The sequence below is a fragment of the Zymoseptoria tritici genome, chromosome 3 (genome assembly GCF_000219625.1).
Source record: "Zymoseptoria tritici IPO323 chromosome 3, whole genome shotgun sequence".
Lineage (NCBI taxonomy): Eukaryota > Fungi > Ascomycota > Dothideomycetes > Mycosphaerellales > Mycosphaerellaceae > Zymoseptoria > Zymoseptoria tritici.
Genome location: NC_018216.1, coordinates 2,971,531 through 2,991,725, shown reverse-complemented (window position 1 = coordinate 2,991,725; position 20,195 = coordinate 2,971,531). Strand labels below are relative to the sequence as shown.

General features: G+C 54.1%; 8 protein-coding genes across 8 annotated transcripts; 2 read left to right on the top strand and 6 right to left on the bottom strand.

Annotated features, from left to right (window-relative positions):
* Positions 1-789: 789 nt before the first annotated feature.
* MYCGRDRAFT_39123 (uncharacterized protein) lies at positions 790-3,014 on the top strand (the record flags this gene model as incomplete). The annotated part of the gene is made up of 3 exons (XM_003854181.1): positions 790-863; positions 920-1,938; positions 1,990-3,014. 3 exons carry the CDS (start codon positions 790-792, stop codon positions 3,012-3,014), a joined length of 2,118 nt encoding a protein of 705 aa, XP_003854229.1.
* Positions 3,015-3,668: 654 nt separating this feature from the next.
* Positions 3,669-5,397, bottom strand: MYCGRDRAFT_108833 (uncharacterized protein; the record flags this gene model as incomplete). The annotated part of the gene is made up of 2 exons (XM_003854009.1): positions 3,669-4,097; positions 4,159-5,397. The coding sequence occupies 2 exons, from the start codon at positions 5,395-5,397 to the stop codon at positions 3,669-3,671; spliced, it is 1,668 nt and encodes a 555-aa protein (XP_003854057.1).
* A 768-nt stretch (positions 5,398-6,165) lies between these two features.
* Positions 6,166-9,135, bottom strand: MYCGRDRAFT_38597 (uncharacterized protein; the record flags this gene model as incomplete). Its single annotated transcript, XM_003854008.1, has 2 exons — positions 6,166-8,396; positions 8,451-9,135. The coding sequence occupies 2 exons, from the start codon at positions 9,133-9,135 to the stop codon at positions 6,166-6,168; spliced, it is 2,916 nt and encodes a 971-aa protein (XP_003854056.1).
* An 809-nt stretch (positions 9,136-9,944) lies between these two features.
* Positions 9,945-11,891, bottom strand: MYCGRDRAFT_108832 (uncharacterized protein; the record flags this gene model as incomplete). The annotated part of the gene is made up of 2 exons (XM_003854007.1): positions 9,945-10,951; positions 11,005-11,891. 2 exons carry the CDS (start codon positions 11,685-11,687, stop codon positions 10,048-10,050), a joined length of 1,587 nt encoding a protein of 528 aa, XP_003854055.1.
* A 145-nt stretch (positions 11,892-12,036) lies between these two features.
* On the bottom strand, positions 12,037-13,597 carry MYCGRDRAFT_92064 (uncharacterized protein; the record flags this gene model as incomplete). Its single annotated transcript, XM_003854006.1, has 5 exons — positions 12,037-12,065; positions 12,557-12,796; positions 12,853-12,962; positions 13,045-13,195; positions 13,249-13,597. The coding sequence occupies 5 exons, from the start codon at positions 13,595-13,597 to the stop codon at positions 12,037-12,039; spliced, it is 879 nt and encodes a 292-aa protein (XP_003854054.1).
* Positions 13,598-14,068: 471 nt separating this feature from the next.
* MYCGRDRAFT_92063 (uncharacterized protein) lies at positions 14,069-15,293 on the bottom strand (the record flags this gene model as incomplete). The annotated part of the gene is made up of 2 exons (XM_003854005.1): positions 14,069-14,436; positions 14,600-15,293. The coding sequence occupies 2 exons, from the start codon at positions 15,291-15,293 to the stop codon at positions 14,069-14,071; spliced, it is 1,062 nt and encodes a 353-aa protein (XP_003854053.1).
* A 519-nt stretch (positions 15,294-15,812) lies between these two features.
* On the top strand, positions 15,813-16,973 carry MYCGRDRAFT_92062 (uncharacterized protein; the record flags this gene model as incomplete). Its single annotated transcript, XM_003854182.1, has 2 exons — positions 15,813-15,839; positions 15,906-16,973. The coding sequence occupies 2 exons, from the start codon at positions 15,813-15,815 to the stop codon at positions 16,971-16,973; spliced, it is 1,095 nt and encodes a 364-aa protein (XP_003854230.1).
* A 1,353-nt stretch (positions 16,974-18,326) lies between these two features.
* On the bottom strand, positions 18,327-19,364 carry MYCGRDRAFT_70376 (uncharacterized protein; the record flags this gene model as incomplete). The annotated part of the gene is made up of 5 exons (XM_003854004.1): positions 18,327-18,404; positions 18,468-18,812; positions 18,866-18,919; positions 18,975-19,028; positions 19,088-19,364. The coding sequence occupies 5 exons, from the start codon at positions 19,163-19,165 to the stop codon at positions 18,327-18,329; spliced, it is 609 nt and encodes a 202-aa protein (XP_003854052.1).
* Positions 19,365-20,195: the final 831 nt, after the last annotated feature.

Here is a 20,195-nt window from a genome sequence, read left to right as displayed (position 1 = left end):
CAAAAGATCCCTGTAGATTTTCGAATAGACGATCCGAATGCGCGACTCTCGAAATTTCTGTGCAGCCTTGACCGCACAAGTTTTGCGCAGGTAGCTGGGATTGTGCAGTTTGAGCAGGGGAACGGAGGTACAGCTTGTCTGGACGTGCTGGAGCATCGCTTTGTTCTCACGGAAGGGAACGAAAGACTGAGTGGTTCATCACTCCGCTGTTCCGCTCCTGCCGAAGGTGAAGGATGAACAGGTCATTCCTGGCGCAGAAACGAGCTAATTCCTCCTGCCGTGGAACCCACGAGCCATGTAGACTGTGGAGGGTGCCATCTCTCAACGTATAATAGGCGTTTATGTGAGATCCCATCGTCTCCTAGAGTTCATCAAGCTCCAGTCTGATGAGATGAGCTTGAGCATGCGTGCGTGTCGTGCAAAAAAGGCGAGAGAATCCACGAGTGTATCGGCGGCCAAGCTGCGATATCGTCGTTCATCATCGTCCTGTCTGTCGTGGGGAGTCATTACGATGTCCCTTTCCGCAACATGCTGTCGTGTTGCGGTATGATTTGTTTGTGATGATGAAAAAGAAGAAGATGGACAAGATGAAGTCAAGGAGAGAGTTTCGATTCGTTGTAAGAAAGGGCATTCCACTCCCGGCCACTCACAAGCCGACATTCAGCCGAGCCGAGGACCAACGCGAACCTCACGTCAAACACAACGCCTCTCTTCTTTCAATGATACATGTGTGTATAGCAACAACCAGGAAAACATCACCTTGGGCTGAAATTGTCATATACGCCCAATATGCCCGGCGATCGCATGCTAGGGACCCTCCTAAGGGCCTTGCAAACTTACACCGAGCAAGAAGACACTCCTCGGTTTGTCCTCCCTCCTTGCGAATCCCCCAAGAACCACCATCTAACACGCCTTACAGCCTTTTCGGCACAGCCGCCTCTCTCCTGACAACCCTCAACAATCCACTCAATGTCACTCTCCTCACTAGTCAAATCCTGTCCGCTCCCGCAATCTGGTCTCGCCCCTCAGGCCTCCAAACCTGCATGCGCACACTTTCAGTCTTCCACTCCGCCGCCCAAGCCCTGCTCAAACACGAACTTGCCCTCCTCAGCAACTCCCCAGACGAGGAATACCCGGGAAAACTTCAACCGGAACGAACTCTTCCCAAAGACGACTGGATCCGCGCGGCGGTGAGTGGAGCCGACGAACATTCCCCACGATGGCGGCATTTACTCGCTATCGGAGGGATGTTGTTGGGTTTTGGGCCGGCGGAGGATGAAGGGCTTAATCGGAGTATGCGGGCGACATTGGAGGGTGCGCTGATCACAGCGGCAAATTTGGCGCTGGAGGAGACGTTGGATGACGATGAGTTGGGACTGGCGACGATCACGTTGGTATTGAATCATTGTTTTCCGGTGTTGAGTGACAGGGAGCGGGCGAGGTTAGAGTATGATTCGCTGTTGCCTGTGTTGATGCGGAGTACCCTACATTCGATGTATGGCCTGCGGTCAGGGTATTTTCTGGGAGCACTGGATCGGGATGTCAAGCTGGAAAGCGATAGGAGGTTGAAGTGGAGCGAGCGGTCAGCATCGTATGGTCAGATCAAGGAGATGCTGGGCAGTCCATTGGTGACTTCACTGGGTCCGCTGTCGCGACTGATTGGACATACGGTGGAGCAGGTGAGAGAGTCATGGTTGGTCACCTCAGCGGTGGACGACTTGGAGAAGTTTGCACAGACACTGCTATTGCAATGGCGGCAAAACAAATTGTCCGGGATCGAGCAGTCGGAGCAAAAAACACAGCTGGACGAAACGACATTCAGAAAGACGCTGCCGGATCTGTGGAAGCTCCTACAGCCGATCATGTTCGCCAGCGTGATCATCCTGCGGAGTGCCATCGGGCGAGTACTGGGAGATGCCTACCTCGCCAGCGACAAAGGTATGTCGGTCTCGACCAGTGTCCGAACCCTCACACTAATCATCCTTCCAGTCGCTCCTCACCTTGCCACTCAATCCCTCCTCATCCTCCGCAGCCTCTACTTCATCACAACCCACCGCTCCGCAACCTCGACTTTCTCTCAATACTCCTTCGTCAACTACACCGCCCTAGACATCCTGTCCGCATACCCTCTCCTGCTGCCCTCATTTCTGGCTACCATCGCTCCCGCCACCCTCGGCCAAGCCTCCACCCACCCACTCGACCGCACCCTCGACCTCTTCTTCCTCAACACAGCCGAGCATTTCACCCTCCTCCTTCCACCTACTCCGACCGCCTCCCTCCTCGTACCAACCATAACAGCCTACCTCTCCGCCGGCGGTCGGGGCCCTCTATTACCCGTCTTCGAAGCCGCTCACTCGGTCACTCTAGCCATCTTCTCAGCACCTCAAAACGCCACCGCAACGATCGAAAACCTCCCCTTCTACGTCGACTCCTTGTTCCGCGTTTTTCCAGCCAGCTTATCTCCGAGACAATTCCGCCTCGCCTTCAAAACTCTCCTCAAACTCACCTCTCCTCCCTCCGACCTCGCTGTCTCGCAACCCATGATGCCTGCGATTCTTCTCGACCTCCTCCGCCATCGCGCCGCGAATGCATCCATGGAGCCTTTACCGCCGCATCCCGACTCACCGGAAGAAGCCACCGACGCACCTCTGCTGTCGGAAAAGGCACACCTTACCGTCACCATCCTCTCCACCCTGTCTCAACTGCCTCTTCCGCTATTACGGGAACACCTCCCGTTAGTAGCTGACATGATCAACGACATTCCAGACGCGCGAATGCGGGAAGTCGTTGTCAAGGAATTCTGGGGCGTACTGGTTGGTGGTGAACTCGATCCAGAGAGGAGTCGGGTCTGTCACGGGTGGTGGAGTACAGGTGGTGGGAAGGAGTGGGTACTTTATGGACGGGTGCCGGATGGAGAGGGAGAGGGAGTGCAGGGAGAGTGGGAGATGAGTGGAGGACTTGGGTCAGACGAGGATGATGAGGATGAGGCGCAAAGGGCGGGGAGTAAACTTTGAGAGGGCAGAGACCGTGGAGTAGGCTGGAGTACGATGTTGTCTGCATGTTGAGATGCAATTTATGTGGCCATGTCTTACGCGGCTACGAGTTGTATCCATGACGGGTGATCAGACCCGTTGAATACCCACGCTCTCCACCATCCGGTCATTTGAGCGTTGACGTCCGAGCACAGTCGACGTACAAAGTAGTTCTAGGTCCGTCGAGTGGTGAGTCGATCAGAATATCGAGGTTCCACCAAAAAAAAAAAAACGAAATGATGCCATTGAAACCAAACAACGCCGCCAGCTCCAACGCTCAAATGTTCCAAAGAAGCCTCTTCTAAGACCAATGTATTGCTGTACATGCGCTCTGGCCTGCCACCGAAGTCAATCCTCCCTCTTTGGCCGCCTTCGACCTCGTCTCATCGATCCGCACCAACGACCCGTCGACAGGGCGTGCTTCGCGAAGCACGTCAGAACTCCACGTCCGCACAGCCGCCAATCTGGACTCTTCGGATTCTCAATCTTTGCGCATGCTCCTCCGCTCGAATCGACTCCACCTCCCTCTCAAGCAACATTTGACCTCCATGTTTCCACATTCTCCACACGACGCCAATCCGCTCACCCACGCTTGTTTTCCATCGGAGTCCGCGACGTCCGTTTGCCCTTCGTTGTTCACTCCACGCCGGCGTAAAGATCCACCAAAATATTAATCCCCGCCACCAAAATCTCCGCCGCAATCAAGACAATCACAATCCACTCCAAATACTCCCCATGCGAGTGGCTCAACTGATCCTTGAGTACAGCCAACAGGTCCGCAATCACGCCCACTCGCTCCTGCAACAAGCTCACCCGCTGATCCATCTCCAAGTACGACCTCACAGCGACATAGACGGGTTCGAGTTGGGGTTCCGCCCACATGAGTTCGGGAGCGTCGAGCACGGAGCCTTGAAGATGGATGTTGATGCGCAGGATGAAGAGCTCGCCGATTTGCATGTTGATCTCGCGGCGGGTGAGGTTGATGCGGCCGGTGGAAGCGATTTGGGAAGGGATGTGTTGGGTTGTGGTGATGGTGGCGTCGACAAGGGACTCGTAGAGGGAGGTCTGTGGGAGGTCGTGTTAGCTTTTGTTTCCGCTCAACATGCTGCCAGGAATATATGTATACCTTTGTGCTCTGCGCCAAAGCGTGGCTGATCGCCAGCTTGGTCATGTAATTCCTCTTCTCCCTCAGGGAAATAAAGTCGTTGTATATTCTTGCCTGATACTCCCTTGTGTAGTAGAAATTGAACTCCTCGGTCTGTACATCATCCTTGCTCAATTTCTCCTGCTCGAATTTCGCCAGCTCTTTCAAGAACCGCTGTTCTTCCTTCAACGACATGCCCCAAATCACAACAACTCCATATTCGAAGAGGAACACTTCGGGAATGTGCACGGTCGTGTCGAGGTCGGGTTGGTGCGAAGCATCGTCGTTGGAGAGAGAGGTGTCGGCGCGCGAGAGGGACGCATGTGTCGATTGTGAGAGATCGCCGGTGTCGAGGGTGGTGTCGCCAGCAGCCGTACTAAGGTCGATGAGATCTTCTCTTCTCCGATCAGTCGTCTCGTCGATTTCGATCGCACTGTCCGAGAACCGTCTCTGTGGTTGAGAATGTACTCGACCTATATCCGCCGTCTGTTCATCCTCTTCAATCTGTACCGCACTGCTTTCCTCTCTGCTCCTCTCTTCCTCCGCTTCTGCACTCCCTCTTCTCCTCTTCCTCATCGCACTTGGACTTGACATCCTCCCCTCCTCTTTCCGATACGAGTACGGCGAATAGATACACTCGTCGAACAGCTTCGGCGCCGCGCCCTTTGTCTTTCCTTTCCCCTTCAAGAAACGCATCAGATCGTCAATGCGGTATAGACTCGCCGTGCAATACGCCGTGACTCTCGGCAATTTCGCACGATCCTCCTTGCCCAGTCGTGCGGCATCTCGACGCGCAGTGGGATCTTTGATGCGTGTGAATTGGGAGTAGACTTCCCTCCCACTCTCTTCATCCGGATCATTGCCAATGTCCGGGTTGGGTAAGAGTTTCAATTTTTGCGCAGTACGCGTTGTACGTTGAGGTCCAATCTTTGCCGCGGGATTCGACGCTGGAAATTGTATCGCTGCGCCAGAGGAGTTTCGACGGCGGAGTTTGCTGTTGAGGGCGGAGAGGGTAGATTGCGAAGAAGAGGAGATGGCATTGCTGGAGCCCGGACCTTGGGGAAAGATGGGCCGTCGCCGAGGAGGTGAGGCATGGGAGATGGTCGGGTTGAAGGTTACGCTGCGGGAGGGTTTGGTGATGGGTTGCGGCGCGGAGGAGGTGGGGAGGAGCGGAGAGGATTCGTCGGCGGCGGCATTGGGATTGCGCGAGGAGGACGCCATTGTGTGATTGAAGATTGAGCGTTGGTGGCTCAGGGTCTTCTGTGTGTCGCCGTGGGAGAGTGTGGAGGAATTGGCGTTTTCTATGTGTAACAGTGTCAAGAAGAGCGAGAGAGAGAGAGTTCTCGGTCGCAGCTGTCAGAGAGGAGTTGGCCTGTGCTGAACAAGAAGAAGATGAAGTGCAAGTTTCAAAGCTCCGACCGAACGATGATGCAACCAACCAACCAACCAGCGGAGAGCCAGGATCCAACAACCACAACAAGACACTTTGTAACCAGATCATGGGTAGGGATGGATGCACATTCATTCACTTGAGTGCTGTCACATGCATTTTTGGCAAGTACTTTTGACCGCAATGTCCCGCCGTCCTCCACACGCTCAACTGCCCTGTACTTCATCACTCGCCCACCCATTGCGCCGTGCGCCACGCTCAAATCGCAGTCGACTTTTGATAACAAACACACACGTGCTCACGCATCCACCAACGCATCGTCATGTCAATCCACATCTGCCACTCTATCAAAAGCCCGGCCGCCAGAGATGTTTCATTGGCTGCTTCCCTTTCCGTCGACTCTGGCTCTGGTATGGGAATTGGCTGGACCGCCGGTTCTGGCTGGAGGGTGGAGGTTCCGATGCGGCTCGTCTAACATCAGCTGAACCCTTTCTCTTGTCCTCTTCCCGCTTGCTGCGTAGCGATTCTGGATACTCGGAGTAGAAGATGGGGCTGCCTTGGAGTCGAGGTGCCGAGCCAGTGCTCGCAGGGCGAGGGTTCTATCCTCCGCCTCCGCTTCCACTGTCGTTGTCACCGTCACCGTCAACACCATCGACGTCCTCGCTCTTGATCCCATTTCCATTCTTCTGGCTGTCTTTCGCTTGTGGTGAATCTGTTGGCGTGCGTACACCGGACAGATTGATCGGTTTGATCGCATATCTGCCATTATTTGCACCACTCTCGTTCTTGACTTTCAAGCTGCCCTTTCTCCGCAGCGCGTGGGTTGGTGTATACTGTCCCTTGTCCACAGCCGGAGAAGAGACAGGTTGTGACTTTGGAGATAGCGGCGCTTCATCGTCATCATCCTTATCAGGATTGGATACGCTCATCGGGCTGCCTTCAACTATGGGTGATGAGGCGAGCGTGGGAACTTTGTTCTCGCTGGCGACGCTTCGCAGGGATGCAGAGCTGTTCCGACGCTTGTTGCCACCTCCCATCATCTTGCCGAGCTCGTCGTCATCTTCTTCTTCTCGCCTGCGCTTCGTGGCGATCGACTCGGGTGGGCTTTGTTGCGAACCTGGAGAGCCGTCCTTGGCGACGGGCGTGCGATTGCGGCCTCGTTGGAAGTCGGAAGGATCGGTGGAGTGATTCGGCTTCTTTTCGCGAGTCACAGGATCGGGCGAGCTGGCGAGTATGTCCTCCATTGGCAAATCTTCGTCGTCGTCATCGGGATAGTCCACGAGAGGTTTTATGGGACTAGCATGGCCGTTGGGTAACCTCGCGGTCGCCGTTGTGGGTAGTGTGCCTTCTTCATCATCACCAAGATCATCGTCCGCGTTGAAGTAATCATCCTCAGCAGCGTCGGGCTCTCTCAGCCCGCTAAACAGTTGCCTTCCGTTCATCATGCGGCTCCTCAGCGCATCGGGTGTGTCTGGCTCGGTGGTGAAGCTCGTGTCTCCGAGTTCTCCATTTATGCCAGTGTGCGGGTGTTGGAGTTGGTCATACCTCTGAATCAGAGCATGGAATGTGCTGACGTATGTGATGCCCATGAGCCGTTCCCGATAGTTTTCTGCGAGGTGGTAGATCAGGCCCTTGATACTTTCACGCTTGATGTATTCGAAGAGCTCCAAGCACGCGCTGTTCAAGAGGTTATCTCGTGGCATCGTCTCATACACAATGTTCAGGATCGGGTTGAAGAGGTGGTTCTTCGTGATCTGTCCGTTGTGGAACTCGTCCTGCAGGCCAATGCATGTCCGGAACCATTTCAGCGCAATGAGCTTCATGTACTTCTGCGGACATGCCAGGAGCTGCGCCACTCGTGCGTGCAAGTTTTCAGCCAGTATGAACATCTTACTTTGATACGGGTGCTGCCGCACGAAGAAGCACAGCACTTCAACGAGATGTGTGTAGAGGCTGGTCTCTTGCACTGTTAGTCCTGCCATGGATTCTCGGCCTTCCAGATCCTTGAGAGGCTTGAATAGCCGTTTCGCTCCGTCGTCGTAGAAGTTCTGGATGAAAAGATTAGTTTGGGTCGGTATTCGAGATCCATGATGACCTTGATCGGCTACCATGCCGCCGCGCTGTTTTGCCAAATGGTTAGAATTTACCTGCAAAGAGACTGTTCCATTACTCACATTTGCTGATGCTGGATCAAGCAAGATCTTGATCGCATCCGCCATCTGGCTCTTGACACCGAGGTCCACCTCGACAAGCAGAAGCTCGATCAACGTGTCGGTCAAGGGCACCACTTTCTCGTTGATTGCTCGAGCGATATGTGCTCGCACCAGATGTGCGTCGTGGTCTATGAGTGCAACCAGGATGTCAGTCCCGGCCACTCGCACAGCAGCATCTCGATGCCGTAGCGCAAAGGTGATGACTGTGAAGAGGCCGTGGTTGATGAAGTTCTGGTACAGCGCTGCTCGTGACGGCGGCTGAATATTCTTCGACACTGCGCAGCAATTCTGGATGAACAGTACAGCATTCTTCTTCCTTTCCAGCTCGTCCGAGTCGTCTGTAAAAATGGCGAACAGCTCCTTGAGAAAGCCCTGATTTGATTGGATGTGGTTGACAATATCAACCTGGTGGAAAAAGATGAGAGAGTTGAGGACAGAGAAGGTCGGATCGTCGAGAATGCGTGCGAGGACAACATCTTTGAGGTAGAGGAGGCGGTATGTGTAGTGTATCTTCCTCTTGATATCGAGATGTTCGAAAGCAACCACCTCCTTGAATTTTGATGTGTCGGAGAGATATTGCCGGTGGTTCGCGCGATGTGAAGGGAAATCCGGGTCATCTAGTAGAAGGTCAGCACATAGTGATCAGCTCGTCAAGAACCTGCTCTACTCACACTCTAATGCGCCCACGACACCCATGATCGCCTGGTCTGTGACCACGAACTCAATGATCGAGGTGTCGTTGAGCAGAATGAGCAGCTTCATGATCGTACACAGCCGATGCAAGTCGTACGCCGACTCGAGCCGCTCAGCCTCGTCCACCAGAGGCGCGAGCTTCAAAATGTACATTTGCTCGGGACTCATGACGAATTTGGCCACAGCGTCTCTTCCAGCTGTTGTTTGGGATGTGTTGCGAATCGCCTCGACAACCTCGTCCAGTTTGCCCAGAGTCGGGTCAGGCAGTGTGACGGAGTGGACGGGGTCTAGCAGGTCGTCTGAGATTCCATCCTCGGGCACGAGACGTGACTGGACATCACTGACAAACTCCCAGATCATCGCGCAGCCGTCAGCTTCCTGGAAACTGAGGGCCATGTCCACGCCGCTGCTCTCCGTCCAGACGATGAGCGTCTCCTGCTGTTTCTGATAGCCATCATCCTTGGCGATTCTCGTTTCCAGCAACGTCCGCGTGGGCTCTTCCTCGCTCGTGACAATGATCCGCGCATCGAGCGCTTCGGGTGGGCCGTTGGGAGCGCTGCATATGTTGCCCAAGCAGAATCCCGTTCCGCGGTCATACCAGTCGTTGTTTTTGAGCTCGTAGACTTTCACCCGCTTCTTGTCGTTGGCAGGAGCGAGCGCCATACTCGTCGCGCTGCTGTTCCTGGTCGCGGCCCCACCAGCGCATCCGTGACGCGATGCGGCTATGCGACGATGCGGATGAAAGCGCAGTGGGCGCGCGCGCGAGGATGGTGACCTTCGGCTGCCAGTATGCGGATCGTCGACGCGTCGCGAGTTCGGTAGTCGTGGTGGATGCTGGGGTATTGCTGCAGTGCTCGTATCTGTGTTTGCGCCGGGAGCGCTTCGGGGGAGCCCGGAGGTGGTGTTTCGAATGTTGGAAGGTGTGGCGAAGGTCCAAGGCCGCAGCCCGGCGGTGGTGAGCGCTTCTCGGTCAGGTCGGTTAGGATGAGCCTACTCCTGCGCGGTCGTTGTAATATGGAATATGACGCAATCTCGTATGGTGAAGGTAAGGTAAGTAAACGCTTCACTTCAAGCGTAGGTTCGTTCTCCCGCGCAGGTCGCGTGGGCGGATGTAGGGGACAGGGACCGTTTTACTTGGCTTTCGGTGATCGTCCGGTTGCCGGGAAGGATAAAGTCTGCCGTGGTTCGTGGAGTGGCGAGATAGAACTACGTCGAGGCGGAAACAGACGTCGACTTGGAAGCAGGTGAAATAATAAGCTTATTCTCACCACCTTCGTGTCGTTGCCTTGAGAGGGACTGGCAACGTACCTGCGGGAGTACAGAATCGGTCATGCTTGAATAATGAAGAGCGGCGAACGAGAGAATCGCGTCATATGCCGGTAGTCTATTTTCGGCACCTAAAAACCTTCGAGAAACAACACAGCAAGACCGCCACGATCCCGTCTGTTTCATAGCAAGTGAATGAACGGGTTCGGAGAAGCATCAAAAGCCTTCCATATTACAACACTCGGCATTGACTGTTACAGAACGCCCCCAAGCGGCAAGAAACGCCTTAACTTCAAAGCCTCCCAATCCCTACGTCTTCGTTGTGTTCCAACTCATCGGAAGATCAGGCCATTCTGGCCTCGAACCCGCAGCGCCATACTTTGCCTGCCACGCGAAAAAGTACATCAACGCCGCCAGCGGCTGTCCGAAAATACAGAAGCTCAACCAGAAGATCAAATTGCCCACGAGCTTTGCATTCTGCCCCTTTCCTCCAAACTTCTTGATCATGTCCGTGAGGATAATCAGCGGAATCTGACCCATCATTCCGAGAAAGGCGACACCGAGGATGTTGTGCGTTGGGATTCCAATGAGAGCTTCGTGGAGCACGCCGGAGAACATGAATGTAAGGAACTGAGCGAGGACGGGTGGTACCCCACGGCCGACCATCGGAGCGTAGACATGTCGCTTCATGAAGTGTGAGACGGGCTTATTCCATGAAGTCCAGTAGCTTCTGACATCCGAGCTGTTCCACCAGTCACTGTAGAATTCTCGATCGCCAAACCTCATAATCTCCGCGAGCGCGTTGAGGAAGCTCTGGAAGAGTGCGAAGAAGCCGGCAAGCCAGCAGACCAGACTGATCGTACTCAGCTTCATCACTCGCTCCAGAATGTTGTATCCGTGCAACTTGCTGATATCATCCAAGCTGTTTTGCAGTAGAGGTACCGCATATTGAGCGCATGTGAGCCAGACCAGGACGCAAAGGAATGAGAACTCGCAACAGCGTCGGAAGACGAAATCCCATCGAACTCGTGGCGAGCGAGGGTAGACTGGCTGGTATACCAGGGTTGGGGCCCACCAGAAGTACGTGAGATTGCTGAAGTTGATGTTTTGCGGGTACGGGCAAGATTCGTAGAGGAGAGGAAGCTTTGATACCCCAGAGGGGTCTGGGTGGAGAAAGGCATGACGAAGGTCGCGGTTCGTGAAGGCATATGAGCTGGGAGCACATGTCAGCTAGTCGCTCTTGGACTTTCCAGCGAAGACACTCACCAAACTTTGAGCCAGACAATCACAGCGTGAATTTCACTTAAGGCTCCAAGTCCCGGATTGTGTATCCCATAGTATACCACATACGTCGCGAACGCCAGCATGAACGTTGCGTTGACAGCATGGCACCACGCAACCATTCTCCACGTCGAAAACCAGGACTTGTTCGCCTTCTTCTTATCGACCTCTTTCTCCTCCTTCGTCTCGTGCTTCCTCTTTGCTGACGCTTCCGCATACCTCGCAGCGGCCATTTCGATCAAGTAAGCCACAAATAGATGGCACGGCGTAAGGGCATAAAGTATCCAAAACCACCTCTGATCGCTCTGCGAGACTTCTGCTCCACTGATCGTCACGAGTATGCCGTACTTCTTGAAGTTCTCCACCATCAACCGTAGGTTTGAGATCACGATGATCAGACCCATCAGGTTTCGAAATCCATGATTCGACGGCGAAGAGGTCGCATCTTTACTGAAGATAGAGGCTCGGGTGTCGGCGTGAATGGCGAAGACGTGCTTGTATTTCTTCGAGGTTCGAACGTCCGGGGTAGAAGCGTTCTTGACCTGTTTCGTGGTCGTTGAGGGCGATCGAGCGGGCAGAGGAGAGCCATTGGGCCTGGCAGAGGTGTGAACGGGCTGCGTGTGGTCGTCACTCGCAGGATGCACTGCTGTCGTCGTGGCGGTATTCATCGTGACAGTCAAGTAGTGTGTTATTTGCGAAGAGGTCCCGTCAAGAATGTGCCAAGTTGCCCGTTGAGGAGTACCAAGGCACGGCAAGATAGCTGATGGTGTCGTCTCTGGCAAGTGTCGCCGATCAAGGTCGTCCTTTTCACGGGCGTTTCAAAGGTCGCACTGCGTCTGCATGATGTATGTGCAGGATATGAGAAGAGGAGTGGATGGCCATTGGGACGCAGGTGGTCGGTAAGGTTCGTGGTCGGATGAGGAGGGCCCAGAAGGATTCAAGTTTTGTTGAAGGTTGTGACGCAGGGTCCTTCATTCATTCCTGGGGAAGGGTCTGATGTCGTATTCGCTTCACCTTTCATCTCGCAGACATCTTCCACTCCAATGCTACAATAAACTTTCGAGTATGAGGTAGTGCAATTGATTTGGACCGACCGCGTTGGCGTCGGGTCAGTCCCAAAATCCGAGGAACGCTCGCGGAACGCTCGCGTCAGTTGTGGCTAATCGCAACACGACTCAAATCATGACATCTTTACAAGGCTCATGGGACAACACGACCTTGTTGGGTATGAACTTTGACGAGGCAGAGTCGAACTCTCTAATAAGCAGGAGCAGTCGAAGCTCCGACGTGCGCTACCACGGTAAGCACGGGAGCACGATTTCGCGGAGCGCATGCCACGATGCCTCCTCCCCGCCAGCGCGCTGACAGCATTGTGATCCATCTCTTCTTCAAGTCACGCAGCGATGCAGACATTCTCCCTTCCTCATTGGTGTGACCACTCCAAGGAGTTCTCGACGTTTTTGAACGCACGTCCGAGACACTTTCGCAGCTCAATCGGACGTCAAATCAACGACCTCAGCTGCACCTGACGGCTTACGCCGCTTGCTGTTGCCACTGCCCACGACCTGCAAATCGTCACCATCTCCTACGTTGTCGTCCATATGTGGCGAGCGGTCGCGTTTCTCTTGTTTCACTCTGACTGCTTGCTTCGCCTTACTTGCGCGGAATTGCTCAAGGAGCTCCCGGGCTTCGCTTTCCGTGAGACTTGCGGGGTCACGATCTTCGAGCGGAATGGGGTCAGGGGTCTTCTCGATGATGCCCTCGACCTGCAGATCCGCTGTCCAATAGCACGGTCAGCGAGTACAAGCTGAACAGATCAGCAAGATCGCATACCTTGGGAACGATAGAGAAACTGGAATGTAGCAAAAGCCTCCTTACCGTACGGGTAGCTCGTGTCAGCAGTCACAGCAAGATCCCTTCGCGGTGCCGCGGGTTGCAGCCTACTGAGAATGAGCGATCATAGCAGACGTTGAGCCGAGCAGCACTTACTTTGCTTGGACTGATTTGGCAGCACCCTTCAAGCACTTCTCCGGAATGGCCGTCTCGACGTGTGCTTTACTCGATTTCATGGCTGATGGCACGATGTTCGACACCATGCGCCCCCAGCTGCATGTAACCTTGATAGTTCCCAGATCTTTGAAGTCATCTGGCTTCTTACGGATCGAGGCTTCGTCAGCTGTGCGATGTGCGGTCAGTAAGATGCAGCGCTTGTGGTGAGTTATAGCATACTCGTCTGGAGCTTGCCAAAAGCAAACTTCTCGATCCATGGTCCTTCCGCAGTATTGAAATGTCTGCCCTCGCACTTTCTCGGCTTTCTCAGACCTCCGTCCGTGAGCTCGAGAATCGGGTGCCACATGCTCTTGCCGTCAAGGTGGATTTTGCAGATGATGCAGTCTTTGGAAGATAGAGCGGTGCCAAACGGCACGTGCACCTCTACCTCGAAGGTAGTGTCTTCAACAGCCTCAACATATTTGCACATACGCTCCTCCAGCATGTCTGAATCTGCGGCCGAATCATACTCCTGCATTCTGACTCCTCCAGCGAGTAAGTTGACTTCGACGCCCGTGGGGTGGAGCATGATGATATTGCTGCGCGTGTGTCCAGGCGGTTGAGAGTACTGCTGTCCTGCTTAATACAGGATTGCAGTAGGCCGATGGCCGTTATGAAGTTGAAGTGAAGGTGAGGAAGACGGACTGGAGTGAAGTGAAGTGCCGCTGCAGGCAGACCACTGGCGCAAAGGAAGTCGCGGTCTGCAGCCACTTCACTTGCAAGTTTCTGACACCAGCATCATCATCCATGGCAAGGGACCCAATTACTTCACTCCCGAACAGGTTGACACACGATGAAGAGAGTGCAGTGCCAGATTCCCAGCGACAAGGCGTGTTGCTGGACTCAGATGGCCGCGATTTCCTTTACTTGCAATATCCACAAGTGCGAAACCGCCGCTTTGCACATCGTTTCAGCCAGAGACACTCATCACGGCATCATCAGAAGGCTGCTCGCTGGCCTTAAATGCAACGCATGTGCGATATATTCGTGCGCGCAGCCATCAGCTCCGCCGGGAGAATATCGGAAATGGCATAGCGGCGAGATCTCCTTCGTAATGCAGCGTTCGCGGCGCAGCCCACGGTGATGTGGTGTAGACCAAGACGAGGAAGACCCAAAGGCGACCAGTCCAGACTTGCCAGGCAGCAAGGCCATTGCTTGCGGCGTCGGGACGACTTCCTCCTCTTGTCAGGGCCTTCCAGAAATGCGCTACGGCATCTTCCACCATGATCGCAAATGCCTGGCTCAAGAAGAAGAACATGGAACGAGATTCTTGAAAAGGAACACCAAAGCCAAAGTCGTGCATCATGTGAAGCAGTCCGGACACGGCGAAGCTCAAGACGATGAGGGTGTATCTCCGTATGGCACTACCTCTACGAAGGTGGAGCATATCGTCTGCAACAAACTTGGCAGGCTGATAAAGCATGTCCTTGATGCACAGATGCCAGTAGTGGCTACTAACCATCAGCATACAAGAAACAGTCGCGCTCGGATTATACTCGCCTCCAGAAACGTCGGATGGAGTACGGCATACCATGTTCGAAATTGAACACAGGCCGCCAGTACTTCGGCTCAGACAGGCCCAACAACACCAGTACCCAACCGGGAAAAGCGAAAATCATCGTCAAGTAGGGGACAGCGGCGGCCCAGAGCATCACAGCGATCGCGACCTGCTCCATCGCCGTATCTGCTGATCCTGGGTCGTTCTGGGGCTTCAAGGAACCAAGATAATCCAGGACAATGTATGTCGAGAAGTACAGTAGTCCCCTTTCGATCAAAAATCGGCGTCGCGAGGGCACAAAATCAGGATCCTGCTTCCGAAAGTGTGGGACATTGTCAAGCTCGAACGGCTGCCCACAATGTCGGCGACTGATGGCCACCGACAGGCCAAAGGCGAAGCGATTCCACACCGTGTCTGGTACCGCCAACCGAACTTGCTTCTTCCCAGCGTCGCGAGGCTGTGGTCCGGCGGAGACAAAATCCCATCGGCGGAGCAGGACGATGTTAAGATGATGTAGCACCAGTACGGGTGTCGTGGCGACCAATAGCAGAGTGAGCATATCATTGTCTTTCTTAGAAGAAGACTCGGAAAGCAGCATCAGGGCGACTGAGAGAGGCAGAGATAAGGCGCGGAGCATCGATCCAGGTTTCGTGAAGCCGACCGAAATTGCGATCAGAACATGCTGCGCGACCACAACCAGAGCGAGATCAAGGGTGGAGAGATACATGATGATCGGCTTGAACGATGGTGATGGGCAGATTGTGTCCGTCCAGAGATGACTGCAGATTAGCAGAAGAGAAGAGGAAAGGTCTATTGTGACAAACAGGTGTTCGCTCGAGATGCACGGGCTCAAAATCGCCGGACCGGGATGGGATTCTCGGATGGAGGCGGAACTTCTTCATTTGGTTCAGCTCGTGCCACGTCACCAGAGATGGAGAAGTCGTTTCCGAAGGCCGCCATAACATCCGCAGGAGGCCCTACGTCCGCCGAACCCGAGTACGCGGCATCCCCATTCGCGTTCTCAGCGATTCCCCTGGCCTGCGGCTGTCTTCCGCCCCGTGCTCCAGCCGAGCAACGACGTCGACATTGTGTTGCGACCACGCGCTCCTCGCCTTTTGATCTTTGAGCACACACGGCCTCGTCTAGCATCCAACTTTGACGGTCTGTCCAGCCGTGGTAGATGGCATCGTCCAGGGACTGGAAGTAAATCAAAGACACCAGCTCTGCCGCACCTCCCTTCGCAAGGATGAGCCGCCTGGCAAAGTCAAGCCTTGTACGTTCTGCATCGACCGGCATGATACGGAGGCACTGTGCTCAATACCGCGATGATTGACAAGAGCAATCCCCCTGGCTTTGGATCAAGTGTAGTGCGACGAGAGGTGTCCTGGAAAACGCTTTCACGTGTTGTGAGCTTGGACCACCTGCTACTGCCGACCTCGGAAGTATGGGGCCAGGGTGTGAGAGAGGTGTGAGGGGTTGTGTCAAGAGGGGCATCTCTATCGTTCGCGATACAGAACAGACCGCAAGCTACTACCACGAGCAGGAGAGCAGTGAGACACCAGAGAACCGTCGAATCTCCGTTGACCCGCGAGAGAACATGTCCGCTCCAATTCAACACCAGAAGCTCGGCTTCGAACTCCCAGCTGAGATTCGAAACCAGATTATGGAGTATGTCTTCGCCGACTTCGACGATGAAAGAGGTCTCAATCGGTACAACTCTCGTTGCATCGACGAGAACCACAGCGCGAGTCGATCGCTACAACCCCTACTGGTGTGCAAGCAAATGTACCACGACGGGAGACTTCTGGCTTTCAATCGATCGACCTTTCTCGTCTCCAACTTGTTCTTCCACGTTCCCGACCGACTGTCGGTTCTGTGCGAGAAACAAACCCAAGCAATAGGCAGCATTGCTTTCTTGGCCGATGCTCGCCATTTCAGGAAACTCGTGCGATGGGGTGAACATCCCTTTGGCCTCTCCACTCTGAACCTGACCACTCTCACGATCATTCTCCATCGCTCCAGCTTCTGGCACTACCTCTTCGACTACACCTCGGATCTCGTCAAGCTTCTTCGAAATCTCACCTCCGTCAAGCGCCTCGTCTTCATTCGCAACGGAGCTCGCGTAAAAGGTAGTTTCAAGACCTGGTACAATCGGCTCGTCGGCCTGATGCTTAAAGTGGACCACTACGAACGCTACGAGAGGGCAACTCCGAACTTGGAGACGACGTGGTGGACGTGGTCGTACGACGAGGCTGGAGAGAGTTTCTGTCTGGAAGCGAGGCCGAGTAAGCCGTTGGTCAGCGAAGAGGAGTATCTGACAGGAATCCTGCCGTTGATGGAGGGACTGAGGGTCAGTATTGAGTCGGAGGAGTGGAATCCGGATCCGCGGGCAAGGAACGGAGCTTGATGGCGATACAATGGCTCGGTACAATCTTTGCTTTTGTCGTTGTATCATAAGCACTATCGTCAGCTACCGCTCCTATAACTCCCCGGTCAAGAACTGCGCCCTTCCATTCCCGAAACTCCAGTCTTCCTTTTCATTACGGCTGACGGTCACGATCAAATCGTTGCCTTCCACGCCACACTCCTTCTTCAGCTGTTCCGCCAATGCCGCGTACAATGCCTGCTTCGTCTCCGCGTCTCTGCCTTGCTGGAAGACCTGGATGAAGACCAACTTGTCGGTTCGTTCGAGTCCGAGGTTTGTGTCTTCGCAGATCATCTCGCCGGGCTCATGTTGGGTGATGATCTGGGGGAGGTGTTAGACTCGGAACTCTGGGCGGGGATGGATACAGTGCCGATAGTACCTGGTAGCGATCTTTCGAAGGAGCATGAAAGTGCTTCAGACTGCACTCTTGCACGACATCGGCCAGTTTGCGGATCTCCTCTTTGCTGCGCAATCCCCGGAACGTGTGGATTTGAAAGTAAGGCATGGTGTACTTCGTTGTTGTTGCTTTGAGCACCGTGTGCGATGGCAGACTTCACAGTCGTTATATGTTTCCTACGTCGTCTTCCGAAGTCGGCTTCGTTCATTGATGGCACGTCATGGCTCTTTTTCCAAAAGTCTAAGGGAGCTTGCGGATGTTGATGTCACCTCCGCGATCATTATCTGATCTTGTAAACAAAGGAGACTTCGTTCCTCAGAAAAGTCACTCGCACGTTGCCTTCGGGGTCCAGATTAACACCACTGCGAGAATTGTCAAAATAACTTGCTTCGGACTGACAGAAAGACCTTCGGCAGTGGGATCGGACTTGATCGAGAATCTCCTCACTTGATTAATCATTGGGTATATACAGTGCATCTCCAACTCAGCTCATGATGCCACCAGTCTCCACAGCATGCATATCGGACCACTGTCCTGGTCATGCTGCATTGCTCTCGCCCTCTGCGAGCAGTCCCTCACGACATGGTCGGCAGCTCATTTCCTCTGACCTTGATTCGAGCTGTCGAAGCACCTCCAATCCCCCTCCGGACGGGTCGACAAGACCACGCCTGGGCTTATCCAGAAAGATGATTTTCCGAGAACCATGACCCGATCCAACTCCAAGTTCGATACCAACTCTTCTTGTCATCATAGTAGCGAAATCATCGAGAACGTCAAGGCCGAGACCAGAATCATCGTCGAGGTGGTGTAGGATGCGACGCCGGCCGAGGTGATGTCGCTCGTGGTGAACATCTTGTTGAATTTGATGTTGGTGGAATTGTAGCTAAGAAAGGCTTGTCAGTATCTTGCTCCTGGGTGGCAGAATTGGAGATGAAGACTCACCAGTTCTGCGGCGTGACTTCCATTGCTGGATCTTCGGAGATTTCTTCCGGCTCCACGAGAGTGACGTCCACGCACTATTGCTCGAGTCAGCATCTCACGAGTCTCAACATGCCAGTTCGAAGGTGCAAAGGGCTTACACTGTACAATGCCGCTCCATGCTGCGCCGTCTCGATGACTTGGATTGTAATGTTGTCTCCTACCTGCAACGACAGATTCGCAGGCATGCGTACTTGCGGTAGGCAGACTTGACCGTTGTAATATGTATTGGTCGGTCCGACGATCTGAAAAGGCGGTACGACGGGATGCGAATAATTCGGCGGCGCCTGCATGTTCGGTTCTGTGATACCAATGTTCACATAGACCAAGGCTTTGGAGTGACCGGGAAACCAGCCGGGTTGGAAGGATAAGGCGCCACCGCCGACTGGCCATTTCGTTCGATTTGTGGTCAAGGGCATGCCGCCGCATGGGTAAATCCATTGCATCTGGAGGGAGGGTCAGTCATGGAACATGGAAGATGCATTGCGGTCGAGCTTACGCCGAACGGGAAGCCGTGTGTTCCATTCTCGTAGGTATCAATACCGACCGTGTCCTGTCATCGATTGTCAGTTCGAGCTGCAGAGCATATGGCTCGAAAGCGGACATACGGGATTGAATTGAGGTAATGTGCCGTTCGTGTGTAGATTGTTCCCTCTCCAGCCCTTCAGTCATGTCAGTCATGTCCAAGATCCATCAATCTTGTCGCCAGACTCGTTCATACTGGATATGTGATGACTGTGTGAGCCACTGCGGAACTCCACGCCGCCGCAAAGGCGCATAGTCTGCCGATGCCAACCATATTGCTCGTTGCTATTGCTGTGCCGAATGCACACGGCCGATTCTTCCTGCAAAGCTGCGCCGTGCGGCCAATCCTCCCGACTCCTCAAAGCAATCTCTCGTCGTCGTCTCCAGCAGTACTCCGAAGTCAGAACGGAGGCGGCTCAAGTCTCCTCGGTCTCAAGGTCGGAGGTCTTCCTGAGAGGTATGCTCGCAGTATCGCAGTCGCGAAGGCAGTAAGAGCGAATCACCAGGAGGTGTAAGAGGTAGATAGACACGAAACAAGAAACACCACAGGATCACCATCAAGGCGAAAGGAACACCCACCCCATCCTTAAGCAAGCACCAACAAGTAAGCGCTCAGCTCCATGACCCACGGCCGCAAGTGGCACAAGCGGGCACACCGCATAGCGTCTCGCCGGGTGAAAGCACGGCACACCAAGCCCTGCATGTGGTCGCAGCGGAGTCGCCGTCGTGCAGTCTCACACGCATCTGCGCGCTGATTTGTGAGCGGACGCAGTGTGAGAGTGCAGCTTCTAAGCGCCCGGGACAGCTGCAGTGTGCTGGTGAGGTTCAGGGTTGGTGGAGGTGGAGATGTGATCCGAAGTCTATTCCAGGATGGTGCAGATGGAAGCCAGCCAATCACTGGGCCTGTACACTTTGGCGTGGATGCTGTGGCTTACTGTGCTTCGGATGTATGGCCGACCAAGGAACGAATGTAATAATGGGCAAAGTCTAGACTTGTGGTCTCGAATACGGTGAAAAGTGTATATAGGAGTAGAAGCTTCCCTCTCCTGTCAGGAGAGGGATCTTTGCCATCATTTCAGGACATCTTGTCGGACCGGAACATCATTGGTATTGCGAGCAGGAAAGCGGAAGATATTTACATATACGACGTGTAATCCATCGTCAACCCATCATGCGTCTTCAGAATGGCCCTCGGGATCTTTCATGTCTTCGTCCTGAATCTGAAGCGGCTCAATGGCCGGCATGGCCGCAATGCCCTGAGACTCTTCATCAGACCCCCATGTACTGTCTCCTTGCATCTTCTC